The following is a 16,682-nucleotide window of genomic DNA, read 5'->3' on the forward strand; positions in this document are numbered from 1 at the left end:
TCAACCTCTCCTCAACTTCTCACTTTCACAAATACTACTATTTCCATTCGTTCCTGCTGTGAGAGTTAGGAGTGAATCCTGCTATAGTGTAGTAAATACATAGCTAACGTTCCCGTTTCAAACAAATTCATAGCATGCTGACAAACGTTATGTATAAACAGTGTTGCGGATGACAAAAAGGTGGTTTTGTTTTGCAGCCCAATAATTTTGCAGGTTGGTCTGGGAAATAAATGTGCATATCTAATCTTTCACCCAGCCATGTGATGTTTTCCAGTTTTGTATAAAATATCGCACCTCTGAGGAAAATAACAGCCCAAGATACACCAAGTGTAGTGGGAACATGATGCAATACTTGCTTGTAGTTGCCTCGACATCCAGGCATGTATAATCACTCTCAAATGAGCTGAAAATACTAGACTCTTGTAGTTACTTAGCCATTTAAATTATGCAATAATGCAGTGCAGTGTGAAATTATGGAAACTGCTCTCGTCGCTTTTGCGGCAGCCTTCGGAAAGGATTTAATCCTTGCCAAGAACCCTGTCAGGAATCTGAAAGATTAAAACCCAAGCCCCAAACTGTTGCTTCTATTTTAACAATGAGGTGACACATTTTACGTGTTCTGAAATAGTATTTGGAAGTATTTGTAGTACGAAGACAAACCAGAGAAGTTTAAATGCTTCATTAAAGTAGGTCAACACATTCACACGAGTTACTGAGTACATATAAGTATAAATTAACTGAAACTATTCAAATTCGACAGTAAATAACATTTTGAGGTTATATTAAAACTCTTAGGTCCAGAATTGTATTTATTGCAAGCCTCGTGTCAGTGGGCACTGCTCAGTAACCACCTTTGTACAGATGCTCAGCCCAAATCTCTGTGAATGAAGATAATGTCGATGCTGCTGGCCATTGTTGAGGGCCCACATGTAACAGTTTCACTTCTTTGTGTAGGAGATTGGAATTGAGACATCATTCACATGATTTTTTTTTGGGAGGAGGGTCCTATGTGAAAGGGGTGGAGGGAGAGGGTGGTGTCTGCTTTTATATGTTGAGAATAAGTATGTCAAAGCTATTGGGCTTTTTTTTTTTGTTGTTGTTTTGGCCAGGTTTGAGGTCACCTTCCCTGGCACTGTGTAGGAGAGACCTGAAGATCGTCTTGTGCCTTAGCTTGCCACAAACTGCAAACAGCAAAATGACAGTCAGGTAAAAGCAAAATAGTCCTAACAATTCTGCTGAGCTTTTTCTGTCCTTGCTGACCAGTGAAGAGGGCAGAAGGAGTTTTGGTTGGATTATTCCTGTATATGAGAAACTTGCTTTGGCCTCTGTTTTTTTCTCTGCTGAAGCATGACGTGCGAGTGGGTATGTGCTTGTGCAGCAGCAGACATAGCCTATAAATAAAGGAGAGGATGTCTTAGTTTGAGACTTCAGTGGCAGGAACTGTAGCTGTCTTGGCAGAGTCACTATGTAGAGGGATGGTTGTTGCACTCCCAATTGCACAAGTAACATGTTTTTAAACAGTGACTGGGGAGACAGTGTATTTACTGCATAAGTTGGTGAGGTGGAATAGTTTGCCCACTGGTGAGGGTCAGGCTGTTGAAACGAGAGAGTGAATGGGAGCAGGTTGGTTGTAGCGTGGAGTAAGTGGGAGCAGTAGGAGGGCAGTAGAGCAGAGTGGGGATACCAGTGGGAAGTCTTTTGTGAAAGATGCATAGAATAGCTGGTTCATTATTGTGTGATGCTGTGAAAGGTGGGAAACGTTGAGCTTTGAGGGTGGCAGCTATAGAGGAGGTACGCTCTTGTTTTATACATCAGGAGTATGGTGGGGGTGGTAATGAGAGACTGAAAATAGACAGTGAAGGGGATGGGAACAGCATTTAACAGGGAGAGGATGGCAGCCTGTGGCCTGCTATTTAAAGCAGTGAGTGACATAGAAGGTGATGGGGAAGTACGTACTAGGCAGCAACTGTTTTTGGGGTGACAATGGCAAACCAGAGGTCCATGTCATGTACTTCTTAAAGTAAGAGTTTGACAGGTAAAGGCAAGTTAGAAAAAGCAAAGGTGTGTGCACCCTGTGCTGGGCTGCCGTTCCCTGTAAGGAGCCTGCGGTTTGTCGCTCGAGGGCAGCTTCACTGAGCGCCTGTGGCCGGCAGCCCTGACCCGCCGCACTCTCCTGACCTGGTTCCCACGCTGGCTGGGAAGGCCGCCCGCGGCGAGTCGGGAGCTCAGATCTGGCCGCAGCACCTGCGAGGCCGGACCCGGCCTGGATGCAGAGTGGAAGGCACAACCTTGAGCCACCAAAAGTGCCTGCCTGTGTATGAGCGTTCTCAGGAGCCTGACGCAGACCATGCTCGTTGGTGTCTCTTTCCCAAGCCTCGGCCATACGCGGCCTCCGCTAGGCACCGGTGAGGGACTCCTCTCCGAGGGTGCGCCTTGCCTTCCCGCGGGTGCCGGTGCGGGTCGGCGGCGGTGGGAGCGAGCCGGCTGTGGGCTCGCACAGCAAGGGCAGGGAGGTGCTGGCGGGACGGGGCAGGCTGCGGGGCGCGGGGCGGGGGCTGGCGAGCGGGGCTGGCCGTCCCGCGGCGGCGGCGGTCTGCTGTCCCGGGCAGCCCCCCCGGCCGGGCTCGCAGGTGGCGGCGGAAGTGACGGCCGGCGCGGGGTGCCTGTCGCGGGGGAAGATGGCGCCTGCGGCCGTGCTAGGCATCGCAGAAGGTAAACAAGTGTGAAAGGCGGGGGGCGGGCGGGAGCGGTAGGGACCCCGAGGGCGAGGCCAGATCAGGCAGGGCTGGGAGCGCCGGTGCCCGGGCGGCGCGGTGCGGCTTCCAACCTCCCCAAGAGCACGGACCGCGGGGAGGAGGGAGCCCAGGATCCCCCCCCTCTTCCTCCGCCTCCTCCTCCCGGCTTTGCCTCAGCCATTGCCCCTCTCTTCAGCCCCCCGGCGCCTCCCTCCGCCGCCCCCGGCTTTATGTTACACCGAGGCCCCCCTCTCCGCCGTTCCAGCGGGAGGAGCCGCGTCTTCAGCGCCGCCGCTGCCGAGAGGTAGGTGAAGCCTCCGTCGGGGTTCGCCGGGCCCTTACGCCGCTGCGTACCCTACCGAGGGTGGCCCGGGTTCCCTCCTGGCCTCCGGGGGTTCTCCTTCCCCTGTTGTGCCGACCGAGGCAGCGGGGGCGGCTCGCCGGGTGCCCACGGGCGGCAGGGATGGAAGCGGCATCGGGAGACAGGCTGAGGCGGGCACGGCTGGCACCGCGTCAGCCTTTCGCGCCCGCGGGGCGGGCGGTTATCGGGAGGCCTCTGCTGGGGCGGCCGCGGTCCGGAGCCGGGCGCCGCGCTCTCCTCAGGCGGTGCGTCTCTAACTCCGGGCCCGCCTTCCCCTTTCGCCGGGGAGCTCGGCCGTGGAGCTCTCTCACGGCAGAGCGGTGCTAAACGTGTCAAATCGACCAGCTGAAGTAGGTCATCTGAGTTCCTACCCTGAAAATGGCTATTTCGCGATTAGCGATAGTGGGGAAGAAAAAAAGTGTGAGCTGAAAGGTGAAGCTGCCGCCCAGGAGTGGTACTGGAGCTTTGACCATTTTGGCAAACGCTTACATGTCGCTTGAAAATGTAAACTTATTTTGTGGAGGGGTGCCTCTGCGGTTTGTTTGTTGGTTCCTCCCCCTCCAGAAGTAATACGAGAACTATAAAGCTATGACTGTATGAAAGGGCAGAACTTCTGAAGTCTGGCTTCCTGTTGACTAGTTGGTCCCAAAGATAACCACCCAACTTTTTCACCACCGTTGCCCCAGCTCACATTCTGAGCCCCTCGGCATACATCAGCTTCCTCTCTGTCGTTTTCTTTCCAACACCTAGCCGGACATGTTTAATTTCTACCACATCCTATCAACTTTCCCACTGTCACTCATCTCCTTTCACTTTCCTTAATTATAGCCTTGTGGCTGGTTAGAATCTACACGCGTTGATTTGCCTTTCAGCAAGCAAAGCAGTACAGGTACTGTTGAGCTCACATTGCAGACGCCAGATCATTTTCATTTATTTTACTGCCAATTTAGGACAAGTTTGCAAAAAACTGAATTTGAGATTTCAGTCTTTGTGACAAATGGAGCTGACATTCAACAATCAGGTCAAAAGCTTCGTTTCTTGAACAAAAGGCTCAATCTCATTAATACAGTTTTCTTCAGAAGATGCCAAAAGTATTAACTAAATTAGCAGTAAATATACAGATAACAACAATTATTGTAAAGGGTAAACTGCCTTCATTTAGATTACAAGGAGTATTAAAATTATATTTGTAAAAGTAATTTTAGAACGTGGCCTTTTTTTGGGCTAGAACTTTGACAGGTCAAAAAAAATGAAGGTTATATTTTTGCAACCAAGAAATTCTTAACCTGCTACTTTTCTGTATAAATCATTATTTTCTTGATAAATGTCTTCACAGTGAGAAAAATCACTCTTACTATTAATTTTTTTGTTCTTCCCGTTGGAAAATTCAGTCATTATAGTAGCCACCAAAAAAAAAGAATGTTGGCAGACAGAGTAGTTCTGTCCACTTTGAGAGCAGTGTCAAGTCTCTGTTTTTCAGCACTACAATCATTATACTTTTAAATATTAGTGATCCATCAGCTTTTCCAGCTATGGACAATTCTCATGGATGTATTACAATATTCTATACTGGACACCTGTTATCAGTAAGTGTAATTAGAAGAGTCTGGGGCTGAGCTTGGCTCTACATTCAAGAGTGTGTTTTTTCCATATAGATGTAGTGATGCAATGTTTTTTTGGCCAATTTAAACTGTCTGGGAAGTGCTGTTACATTGTCCACATAATGGACTAATATGATGATAAATTAATGAATATCTCATTGATGTTCATTTATGAGATAGGAGCTGAGTTTGGATTTGGTTAGGTGAAGTTAAGAGGTGATCTGCTGGAAAGCAGTCCTGTGGAGAGGGACCTTGGGGTCCTGGTGGATAACAAGTTAACCATGGCACAGCAGTGTACCCTTGTGGGCAAGAAGACCAATGGGATCCTGGGATGTATTAGGAAGAGTGTGTCCAGCAGATCAAGGGATGTTCTCCTCCCCCTTTACTCTGCCCTGGTGAGACCTCACCTTGAATACTGTGTTCAGTTTTGGGCTCCCCAGTTTAAGAGGGACAGGGATCTGCTGGAGAGGGTCCAGCAGAGGGCTATGAGGATGATTAGAGGACTGGAGGGCATGGCTTATGAGAAGAGGCTGAGGGACCTGGGGCTGTTTAGTCTGGAGAAGAGAAGACTTAGAGGGGATTTGATAAGTGTTTATAAATATCTGAAGCCTGCCAGGAATGGGGGGGACAGGCTCTGCTCACTTGCTCCCTGTGATAGGACAAGGAGCAGTGGGTGTAAGCTGCAGCACAGGAGGTTCCACCTCAACACAAGGGGAAACTTCTTTACTGTAAGGGTCCCAGAGCACTGGCACAGGCTGCTCAGAGAGGTTGTTGAGTCTCCTTCTCTGGAGACTTTGAAGGCCTGTCTGGATGTGTTCCTTTGTGATCAGTGTTAGATTGTATTGTCCTGCTGTGGCAGCGGGGTTGGACTCGATGATCTCCTTGGGTCCCTTCCAACCCCTGATATCCTGTGATCCTGTGAAGTTAGACTAGATGAATAACTACAGCTGATGCCTGTGTCTGGCAGCCTTAAAATGCTTGTCAAGTGTATACTTACATCTGAATCATTTTGATAGTCAACCTAGGCTTGATTTCTGAGCTGGAGAGCTTATTTTTTTCCCCCTGATGACTAGTGTTGTAAAGGGAAGTTTCTGACCTATAACTGATTAGTGATAATCTGCATCAGATATCATCTAGATCAAATGCATGTGAGTGTTTCAACAGTATTAAGAAAAGAGATGGTTCTGACCTTTTGTGTGTGTTCTTGTAACGTTTGCATCCTTCTTTGCAGAAAGACTAAGTTGAGTTATAGTATAATTGTTTAGGAATAGAGAGTTATATGATTAAAGTATTCATTCTGAATATATACTTAAGAGAGCACCAACACATCGTCTTGAACTAGAGGTTTTTCCAGAGGAAAACAACAAAACACTCCACATGTTGTACTCTATGGAGGCATCTAGAGACTACTCAGCAGGGTTCTAATATACTTAAAGAGTGACATATAAGCATGCTGAGCTGTGACACAATACATACTGAGTTCTAGTACAGTTGGTTATAACTAGTTCCAGTAATGCTTCTAGCATAACCGTGGTGACCTTGAAGACAGATGTTTTGTAAAGATGCCACTGTTGTTATATACTGCTGCAGACAGGTAGCATCATGGGTTGAGACTGAGAGGAGCTGTCATGGTTAGATTCATGCCCCTAAGAAATTTTTCATGGAGTGTGGACAGTTTTCAGGAGAAGCCATGTTTCAATTTCAAGAGTTCTAAGAGTCTCATTCCCTTGATTTGACTTTGACATTGGTTAGGTCCTCCTTGCTTCTGAAGTAACCCAGTGATTTTGTAATTCTCAGCACGGATTGTGTGAAGTCTTTAGTGTGAACCTACTGACTGTTAAGAGAAATTGTTTCCCAGACTTAGCATACAAATTAGAAGGAATTTTAGATGAAATACATGCGAGCTTTTTGTGTTTCTTTGTTTCTCACATTAGCAGTTGGATAGTTTTGATCTCTGTGTGTTTCTTTGTTTCGCACATTCGCAGTTGGGTAGTTTTGATAGCCACGGGTTATTGATCTATTTTATTTTTAGTTCATTCGTTCTGTTGCTGTTAGTGGGGAGTTGTGATGAGAAATGGTAGTTGGTACAAAATTGAATGGTGTTAGTGTCCAGACACGTAAACAAGGGTTTCATTTTGGGGATAAATTATTTGCACTGTGTATTTGTACACTCATTGCATTCTCACACATTCAGCACGCTGCAGTCAAAGGCCCATTTTTTAGTGTTGACTATGTGCAGTTGTGAATGCTTTGCAAATACCTCTGCGTATTGTATTTCCATACATGTGTATAACATTTTACTGTGGTGAAATATCCTATTTGTGCAGGAGGGTGTTCAAAATTAGAGTTGTAACGAAGGTGTAACAGAGTTAGAGTTGAAGAATTCTGCTCAATGAAGTCCTTGCTGTGCACCTTACCACATAAAGCATATGTAGTGGCTTGAAAGTTTGCATTTAAACACTCTAGGAATGGGATAGATGGAACACATTATTGGATTTTAAGCTTTATTTCAGTGCTTTGTAAGTATGGTTCTGTGTGTCTGGTGAAATAATCTTTTCATGTAGCTTGTAGATACACTGTTTTGTGTGAAAATTCCTTGTTTGGCTGTGTTCTCATAGGTGCTTTCTCGGAATTTCTATGAGGTAGGGTGAATGAACAAGTACTTCATAATCTCTGAACAAAGGAACTGGCTAGCTGTGTTTTCTGTCTCAGCATCTCAAATGAGTTATTAAGGAATAACAGTAAAGGAGAGCAGAAATCTATCTTTCAACTGGTGTGTGAAGTTGGTGTTGTCAGTACTTGCCTAGAATAATACATTTCTATTCCTAAAAAGTCCACATAAGGTTACCTATTACATAAACCACACAGCTATTTAAAATAGGCTTTTTCAGGAAGATCTGCTTCTGTATAGGTTTTTAAAACAAACAAGGCATGAGCCCCAAAGAGGGTACTCCAGAACTTCCTTCTTCAGTAGCATGTGCGTGCGGACTCCATTTCTTCTTCTTGTGACTGAGAGTCTCAGACACCCTGAGGAAAGAAGGTTCTCCTTGTTTGGCAGGAAAAAGCAGTCTGGAACAGCGTTTTCAGACTTTTATTACAGCTGCAGAATAAAGATGAGAAATCTGTGTTCCAAGTAAGTGCTTTTACAGTCACAGACTCTGTAATGCATTATGTGCTAAAAGAGGAAGAAATGTCAGGACAGAGCTAATAAGGTTAAGCGTATTTCTCTCTTGGCTTTTCAGCAGAAAATGTTAGTTCCTGTGCTGCGTTATACTGTGCAGAACAATGCAGAGCATCAACTTAGATATTTTCCTGTATTTTTTCTTTTACTCTTTATATATTGAAATGTTTTTGTTCCAGTTTTCTTGCAGACTACTGTAGGCTACGTGCCGTCTTTTGGATTAAGTATGCTGTCGTGTTTTGCATGCAGAGGAAAATCAAACTCTGAATTTTGCATTTTTATTGAAAATAGAGGGGAAAAATCATTATATTATTGTCCTCTGGGAAATAAGCTGCAGCATTTGAACAGAGCATAGAATTACATCTAAAATTGCAAGTGTGTGTATGTGGGAGGAATGGCATAGCTGTGCTTTAGAAAAAATGACTTCATTTGAGAGTATTTTATATTAGCTTTTTAATATTTGAACTACTGCATTGCTATTTGCTTTTGGCTGAGGATATTAGCTATAGAAATGAAGGGTTTTCAGCAGTTGATCATCATACATGTTTAACAGTCTCCTTTCTTGGTCTCTGTGCTTTTTTAAACACTTTTGTGTATTTGGACTGGCCAATACATTTTTGTGTTACAAAGGGAAATATTTCTGCTGATACTGTGTATGGCTTTATGCCAAGAAAGGGTATTTACTCCTTTTATTTCTTGCAGGAAGACAAGTAATCCTTCTCTTTTCACTCATAGTACCAGACTTGGTAGAGTCAGATAATGGTTGCACTTGATCTTAAAGGTCTTTTTCAACCAAAACAATTCTGTAATACAGTTCTGAAGCTCCTTTAAATGGTGTTAGGGAGAAGTTTCACTGGTTTTGTCTGATAATGCATTAAATGCTGTGTGATGTTTGGGAAGAAAAATATTCCTGAGATGAAAACTGTAGAGTTACTTAAAGTAATATAATCAGAGATATGAAAAGAAGATGAAGTGACATAAGCTCCCACATACTTAAAGCATTCTGAAGTTTTGATCGCTTTGTTACCATTGTAGGCTTTTGTGGTTGACTTCTGCTTTTCATATATTTTAATGAAATAGACATTTCTAGGGAGATGTGAGAATTTGAACCTGAAAACATGCCTCTGTAATGCACTGAGCATTTAAATGTGTTTTGGAGATTATTACCACTTTGTTTTTTGATAGATTTAAAATGTGAAGTGTAGTCATTTATGTCCGATGTTGTGCATTTGTTTCTTATTTCTATTAAATCAGAATTAAAAGGGTAGTTGTAAAAAACAAAGTGACTTCATAACAGAACCACAGTGTGGTTGTGGTGGGAAGGGACCTTTGAAGGTTACTTGGACTGGCCCTGTGCTCAGCAAGGCCACCAAGAGCTGGTTGCCCAAGACTGTCTCTGGTGATATTTTTTTTTGGGGGGAGAACAGGGCAGGCAGTGAGTTTGTGTAATATTTATTCGGGTTTATCCTCAAAAAGAACACTGGAGGTTCCCCTCTGGATTTGGTGCATTTGTCTCTGCTTACTTCACTTGCCAGCTTTTTGTTTTCTGTGTCTTTTAAGAGTGATGAAAGAGGCCTTTTAAAGCCATCCTATGGAAAAATTAATTTCTCCTTTTATTTGCAGCGTACCTATAATGTTAGCTATCTTTCTGGTGTTAAAGACCCTAATGTGTGTTGGGAACTTATTGGTATGGTTCTTCTGTGTTGCTCATGTGTGCAGTAATGTATATACTATTTTGAAGAGATCCCTTCCCTGAGATTGCTGCCTGTATGATGGGAGATCCCATTCTTTCAGATTAATATGTGTTGCTTAATTTCTGACCTATTTTGTTCCCCCAAAAATATTGTTGTGTTATTCTGTTGAGATCTCTCATTTGCAAATTCCAGATGTCCTGTCCTGTTTTTTTCCATTGATCTTGAAATCAATGGCTGAGCTGTACCTCTTGGTTGGTAGAAAGAAACCTCTGTAATGTACACAAGTTATATGGTTTGAGAATCCTAAGAGCCTTTGACCTCTGGGCCAATTTCAGGCAAATTTGAGAGAGCTCTTTCAAGTAGCTGTGTGTTTTATGAAAATGGTTGGCCCATTTAAAGGCCATTTAATCTCTTAAACAGGGAAGGGTGAACCATGAATTCAACTGTTATCAAACATCAGAGAACTGGGGTAGGGGGGATTGTGTGGTATAAGAGCTCTACTGAAAGAAGAGAAAAAGCTAATATTAGTATTTACCTTTTTACCTCATACCAGAAATGCAATTATATTAAAAAAAAAAAATCCTGTTAACTCAGGCTTTATGTTTTCCCTTCAGTTTGCTGCTTCTTTTTGAGGTGGAAAGAGTTAGTAAAGTAATTCTTTCCGTGCCTGGTTTTGTAAGAATTGGCAACATCTAAGAAGAATATTGAATGGTAATTTTTCTTTCTGGTAGGTATGTGCTATGATCAGGGTAAGAGACACATGATAAAAAGCTCCAGAGCAGTTTGCATTTCTCTCTCTCTCTTCAGTGCACTATCTCACATACTGGTGAGAAGGTGACTGGATTATCAGCTTTGTTCTCTTGCTGCTGCTCTTACTTTCAGGAATTTGATTTTTGTCATAAGGCCTTAAATGTCATGTGAACACTCCCAGGATCGTCTCTATTGTGCACAGAACCTGTCAGCAGGCTTCAACGGTGTGGGAGCGGTGCTAATTCCATGAGGTGTGGCTACAAACACCCACTCGGGGTTTTAGTTTTGCATAGACAAAAGAGGATCTCCAGCTTTGTTTTCCAGGATGTGTGCTGATGAATTAAGGAGAGGAGATGACTATTGATAGCGTCTAATATAATACATTGTCGTTACAGAGGCAGCAAGGATGTGGTGCTTCAGGAAGTGGGAGTATCTTAACTATCCTCTGAAGTTGTGAGACGTGGGCTAACTTATAGCAGCTTCTGGGTTCTTATACTGCTGTAAAGTAACCTGGAAAATCAGGTCTTTCAAAATGTATTGGTATGATATGTAGGTTACCAGTACCAAAACACTAACCTTAATTGATACAGGAAATTCAGAGGTAAATGCACGAAGAACTGAGTGAATGTTGCAGTGTAACTTAAGAAGGGATAAAACAGCAAAGATTGAATCAATTCTAATAACTGATCAATGCCAAAAGCAGAAAGTGTTACTCTTGCCTTTGCCTTTGACTAGCGTGTTTCAGGCTGCCTTGTGCAACTTTATCATAGCTAAACTCTGGGAAGTTGACCAAGATGTTGATAAATTCCTGGCTTTTGGAGAAGGGAGAGGAGATTTAACTGCTTTTTTGAGGGAAGATTTAACTGCTCTCTACAACTATCTTAGAGGAGCTTGTAGTGAGATGGATGGTGGTCTTTTCTCTCAAGTAACTAGCGATAGGACAAGAGGAAATGGCCTTAAGTTGCACCAGGGAAGGTTTAGATGAGATATTAGGGGAAAAAAACCTTTCCTGAAGGAGTGGTAAGGCACAGGCTGCAGCCCAGGGAGGTGGTGGAGTCACCGTCCCTGGAAGTGTTCAAAAAACATTTAGGCCTGGTGCTTCAGGGCAGGGTTCAGTGGTCATAGTGGTATGGAGTTGATGGTTGGACTTAATGATCTGAGAGGTCTTTTCCAGCCTGAATGATTCTATGAAAAGTTTCTGGTACATATTTTTATTGAATATTTATCTTCCTTAACTTTAGCAGGGATCTTGCTAATCTTTAATTTCTTCTGCAGCTTGACTATAGCTTGCATGCAGGTAACACTGCATCTGCAAATGTTCAAATGCTTAATAAGCAATTAAGCATCTCTAAACCTAGTATACAGAATGTTCTTTATCATGACCTAATCTTACCAGGGCTTCCTATTGCCTTTGTGTTTTGCACTTCATAAATCTCATCACCGATTAATCCCTAGAGCAAGAAACAGCTGAGGGAAGGAACTATGATGTTGCAGAAGTGAAACAAACAAATAGTGTTTCTGGAAATGCCATTACTCAAAAGAAATAATTTTTGAATAAATTGATGCAGATTTTCAAGAGACTTTTTTTTTTTTAGGATATACCTTGTACAGATCTCCTGGAGCTTGTTTCTGAAGTTAAGGAAGTTCAGCTTCTTTTCTGAAACCTTTGGTATTTTTTTAGGTTATACCTTGTACAGATCTACTGAAGCTTGTTTCTGAAGTTAAGGAAGTTCAGCTTCTTTTCTGAAACCTTTGGTATTCAAGAGTGGGTGTTTTAGTGCTCCCTGAGATAAATTCTTTAGAAAGTTTGAGAGAGGGGAAAAAAGCTATTAACAGTCTTTTTAGCATTTCATGTTAATTATCTGACCAGTAAATAGCTTGCTTGGTGGTATCACATAGTTATTTTCGCTCATTTTTTGGGGGGGAAAGGTATCTAAAGTTTGTGTTTTAAGTTGTTTCTTAAATTGGTTTTTCAGCTGAAAATAAAACAAAAAAGGCTGGTGAAGACATTGAATTCTTCTTTGAGCAGGAAGGGCTTGTGATGTATTATTAGAAAAAAATACTATTTTTATTTATTTATGTTTTCTTCCCCCCCCAGGTGATTCATGGCAGGGGACGTGGAAGGGTTTAGCTCCTCCATCCATGACACTAGTGTCTCTGCCGGATTCAGAGCACTGTATGAGGAAGGATTGCTTCTTGATGTCACACTTGTCATTGAAGACCACCAATTTCAGGCTCATAAAGCACTGCTTGCCACCCAGAGTGATTACTTCAGGATTATGTTCACAGCTGATATGCGGGAACGAGATCAGGACAAAATCCATTTGAAAGGTCTGACAGCTACAGGCTTCAGTCATGTCCTCCAGTTCATGTACTATGGAACTATTGAGCTGAGTATGAACACTGTTCATGAAATACTTCAGGCTGCCATGTATGTCCAGCTTATAGAGGTGGTAAAGTTTTGCTGCTCTTTTCTCTTAGCTAAAATCTGCTTAGAAAACTGTGCAGAAATTATGAGACTTCTGGATGATTTTGGTGTAAACATCGAAGGAGTCAGGGAAAAATTGGACTCCTTTCTACTAGAGAATTTTGTGCCACTCATGTCCAGACCTGACTTCCTTTCGTACCTGAGCTTTGAGAAGCTCATGTCTTACTTGGATAATGATCACCTGAGCAGGTTTCCAGAGATAGAGCTGTATGAAGCTGTTCAGGCCTGGCTGCGCCATGATAGAAGACGCTGGAGGCATACGGACACCATCATTCAGAACATCAGGTTTTGTTTGATGACACCATCCAGTGTTTTTGAGAAGGTTGGTGCATTTGAAAAACAATAGACAGGATTCATCATTTAGCTAGGGCAGCATGCCATTAAATAGGTAAGATTTCCAAACCTATTAGGAGGAACAAAAAGATAGCATTTATTTTTCTAGTAAGTCCATAAAAGACAGGTATCTGAAAGTACTGTCAGTAACTGGTTGGTAGATAACAGTATGTACAGTGGCTGGAGAACAGGTAGGTTTACAATACATGTTTTTAGATGACTTTGTATGGAAAGGGCATTTTAAAATAAGGTCACTGATAACAAGTTTTCTTTCAGTCATTCTTACTGTTTTCCACAAGTTGCTTCTTGCTTTCCAGAGATTTTTAGAGCTGCATATAGTATCTAGGGCATATGCCATGATAATAACTGATGTAATAAAAAATGTGACTAGATTTTACATGGTTTAGGTATGAATTGTTTTACTTAAAAAAGAAAGCTAGCATCTGCTGTTAAATCTGCAGGGTGTTTTTGTTGTTATTGTAGCTGCATTTTCAGTGCTTGTGCTGTTACACAACAGTTGGAAGTGAGCCCTGACACTGCAAAGTTACACATGCATTTGATTCTACACAAGGCACATAATGCAATCAAAAGTTACTGGATGGTGTAAAATGTAATGTTTTATTGTGAGTATTGGAGGAATCTTTGTAACCCGTGATCTGAAGTTCAAGTGATCATTGTATGTATTAAGAAGCTGAAAGAGAACTTGCTTTTTTCTACTATTGTTGGAGAATAGAAAAAAAAATGCTTTCTAGTTCCTGAAAATCTCCTGAGTATTTGTCAACAGTCAAGAATTACAAAACTTTGTGAGCAGCTAGTAACAGTGTTCAGGGTAGCAGTGACTTAAACTGTGCTGGTTTGTTTTAAGTGTTAATCTTGTTTGACAAGTTGCACCTTTAATTTGTGTGTTTTTCACCCCTCAGTGAATTAATAAGATTCAAGACCCTGTGTTTTTTTGGAGCTTCTTACAACTTACTTTCCTGTGTAGTTTTACTTTGGTATCTGGTTGAATGTACAGATAGGTGTACATTGTTCTTAATGGGTTTAAGGACTATTGAATCATTTCCATGGTAATGCTTACACTTATTTGTAATTTAAGTTACAAAAGGTATTACTTCAGAGACTAGTGAGCCTTTATGTTTTGGATTGTGTGTGATTGGGTATAGAAGTAATACGTGGAGTGTATTTGTTGTTCTGTGTTGGCTAATAGACAAATACCTGAGCATGTTTTAGAACAGTAATGCTTATATTGGGTTGAAACATTTCCAACTAGTAAGAGCTGAACCCTGCAAGATAATGTGTAGTGTCTTGTTTTTCATAATATTTTTACCTAATTACATCTTCTAAGCCCTGTAACAGTTAAATCTATCAGTTAAACTTGTGGGACTTTATTGCTGCCTTCCAATACCTAAAAGGATCCTACAGGAAGGCTGCAAAGGAACTTTTCACTAGGGTATCTAGCAATAGGACAAGGAGGAATGATTCAAAGCTGAGGGAGAGTAAGTTTAGACTGGATCTGAGGAAGAAGTTCTCCAGTACAAGGATGGTGAGACTGAAATAGGCTGCCTAGAGAGGTTGTGGATGTGTCCTCCCTGGGGGTGTTCAAGGCCAGGCAACCAAATCTAGTTGAGAGGCATCCCTGCTCATGGCAGGGGTATTGGAGTAGATTATCTCCAAGGTTGCTTTGAGCCTGAGCCATTCTGTGATTCTTACAGTATTCTCAAGGACAGTGTAATACGATAAGACTAGTAGGAAAGAGCCTGCTTCAGCTCTTGGAGGTTTTGGGATAAAAGTTCAAGCATCAAGCTGTCTTCAGTTACATTTCTGTAAGCACAAGTGAACAATACATGGTGGTCTTCAACATTATATTTAGGTGTAACTTCTGGAGCTGATTATGGTGTCACTGGTATAAATCCTGCATACAGTGCTTCTCATGTTTTACCTTGGGCAGCTACCAGATGATCAGATAGATCCAACTTAAAGAGAGAAGTAATTTTCAGCATCCCAGTTCATGTACCCACATGTGAAAGTTTTATCTGTGAGCAACTTTTCCATTAATGGTAACTGGGAACAGAGAGAAACTAGTGCAGGTTCTGAAGCAGGAATAACTCTGTCATGTGTTACTGTAGCCAGGAATGTATCTGTGTTTTGACTTGGCTGGATAGCATTGAGTAATCCAGTATGAGAGGTGACAAAGGACAAGTGCAGTTGCAGATAACATTGCAATATAGAATAGCATATCTATCAACTCCTCCTGTAAGTAACTTGAGGGAAAGTCTCTTCTGTGTGTAGGAGGGGGAAAATGTTGGTAAAATGATTTGGTTGTGGTTTGGGGTCTTGTGTTGTTTTTTTTTTTATTTTGTTTTGGGTGGGTGGGAGAAATTTGTTTGTTTGTTTGTTTGTTTCTGAGATTCATAAGCAGAACTCACCCTTTTCTTGAAGCCAGCACATAGTAAAGGCCTGCATGAATGTACCAAATGCTGAGGTTGACACTTCTGGTTCAGCAAACTCTGTGTTCACTGTATGCTGGCTGCCTTGTCATGTGTCCTCTTATGTAACCTTTCTAATACACATTTCTGAGATGCCTGTCATTGTGGTATATGAACAACTTACATAACCTTGCAAGTTACAGTAAGAGTACTTTTGGCCTCTCAAGCCACTCTGTATCTTATGTAATTTTTAAAAAGAAACTGACAATTTGAGTGGGATAGCTTTGTCCTTTCAAAAATGAGATGATGACTCAGACCTTGAGGCTGATGTGCATTTGGAGTGCACAGGTGAAGGTGCAGCCTGTATGCTTGCTCTGTGATCTGTTCTGGCAAAGCTGCTTCTGAAGTATGGATATATATTCCTTTTTGTTCCTCAGCCCTTACAATAGGTGCAGAAGTGTGAGGGGAAATGGAAAGATATATGAAGTAAGGATTTGGGGAATAGTTACAAAACTAAAAGCAAAGTATATGGGTAAAAGCACAAGTTCCATTATCCGTGTTACACTTTATTGAAACACATCATGGATCAGTAAGTCTTGAGGAAGGTTGGAGAGAAAAGTTGGAGACATTTCTCCTAGATGATTTGAGTTAATCTCTCTTTTTTGGGGGGGACACAACGACTTCATGATTTCCCCTAATACTCTGTTTAAGCTGAGCATCTCAATTCTGGCATAGAAGTTGTTTGCTCCACTTTGATTTGAGAGGTCAGATTTAGATTGCCAGATTGATATGTGGTAATTACTCATGTCAGTTTCTAAAAAGGAACAGCAAAATACTCAGTTTGAGGGCATTGTCCTTAATGCACAGAGGTGTCATCTTGACTTTCTGTCATTGGCCTGAAAAACAGCCAATGTTTTGTAGCACTTGCAAAATAGCCTTTCAAAGTTCTGTGCTGGTACTGACCATTTTTTGTGGTGGCCAGGGGATGTAACTAATGTTTAATGTTTTAAAAGGCCACCACAGTGTGTCCAGTGTTATGTGTACTGATGCTTGGTTGCAAAATCATTTTGATCATTGCTGTTCTAGACACACATGTGTGCCTTTTGCTATTTA

The 16,682-nt window shown here is 42.1% G+C and overlaps 1 protein-coding gene across 3 annotated transcripts in view; it reads left to right on the forward strand.

Moving 5' to 3' along the window:
* Positions 1–1,176: 1,176 nt before the first annotated feature.
* KLHL15 (kelch like family member 15) overlaps positions 1,177–16,682 on the forward strand; it is a 31,095-nt gene continuing 15,589 nt past the window's right edge. The window contains exons 1-3 of one of the 3 annotated variants that reach the window (XM_064151995.1): positions 1,177–1,206; positions 2,932–3,039; positions 12,421–13,132. In XM_064151995.1, the coding sequence (XP_064008065.1) occupies positions 12,428–13,132 (705 nt within the window). In that variant the 5' untranslated portion in view covers positions 1,177–1,206; positions 2,932–3,039; positions 12,421–12,427. Of the gene's footprint in view, positions 1,207–2,619; positions 2,713–2,931; positions 3,040–12,420; positions 13,133–16,682 lie in introns of those variants that run through there. The other 2 variants (XM_064151992.1, XM_064151993.1) reach the window with 2 other exon arrangements.

This window comes from Pogoniulus pusillus, chromosome 12, assembly GCF_015220805.1.
Source record: "Pogoniulus pusillus isolate bPogPus1 chromosome 12, bPogPus1.pri, whole genome shotgun sequence".
Lineage (NCBI taxonomy): Eukaryota > Metazoa > Chordata > Aves > Piciformes > Lybiidae > Pogoniulus > Pogoniulus pusillus.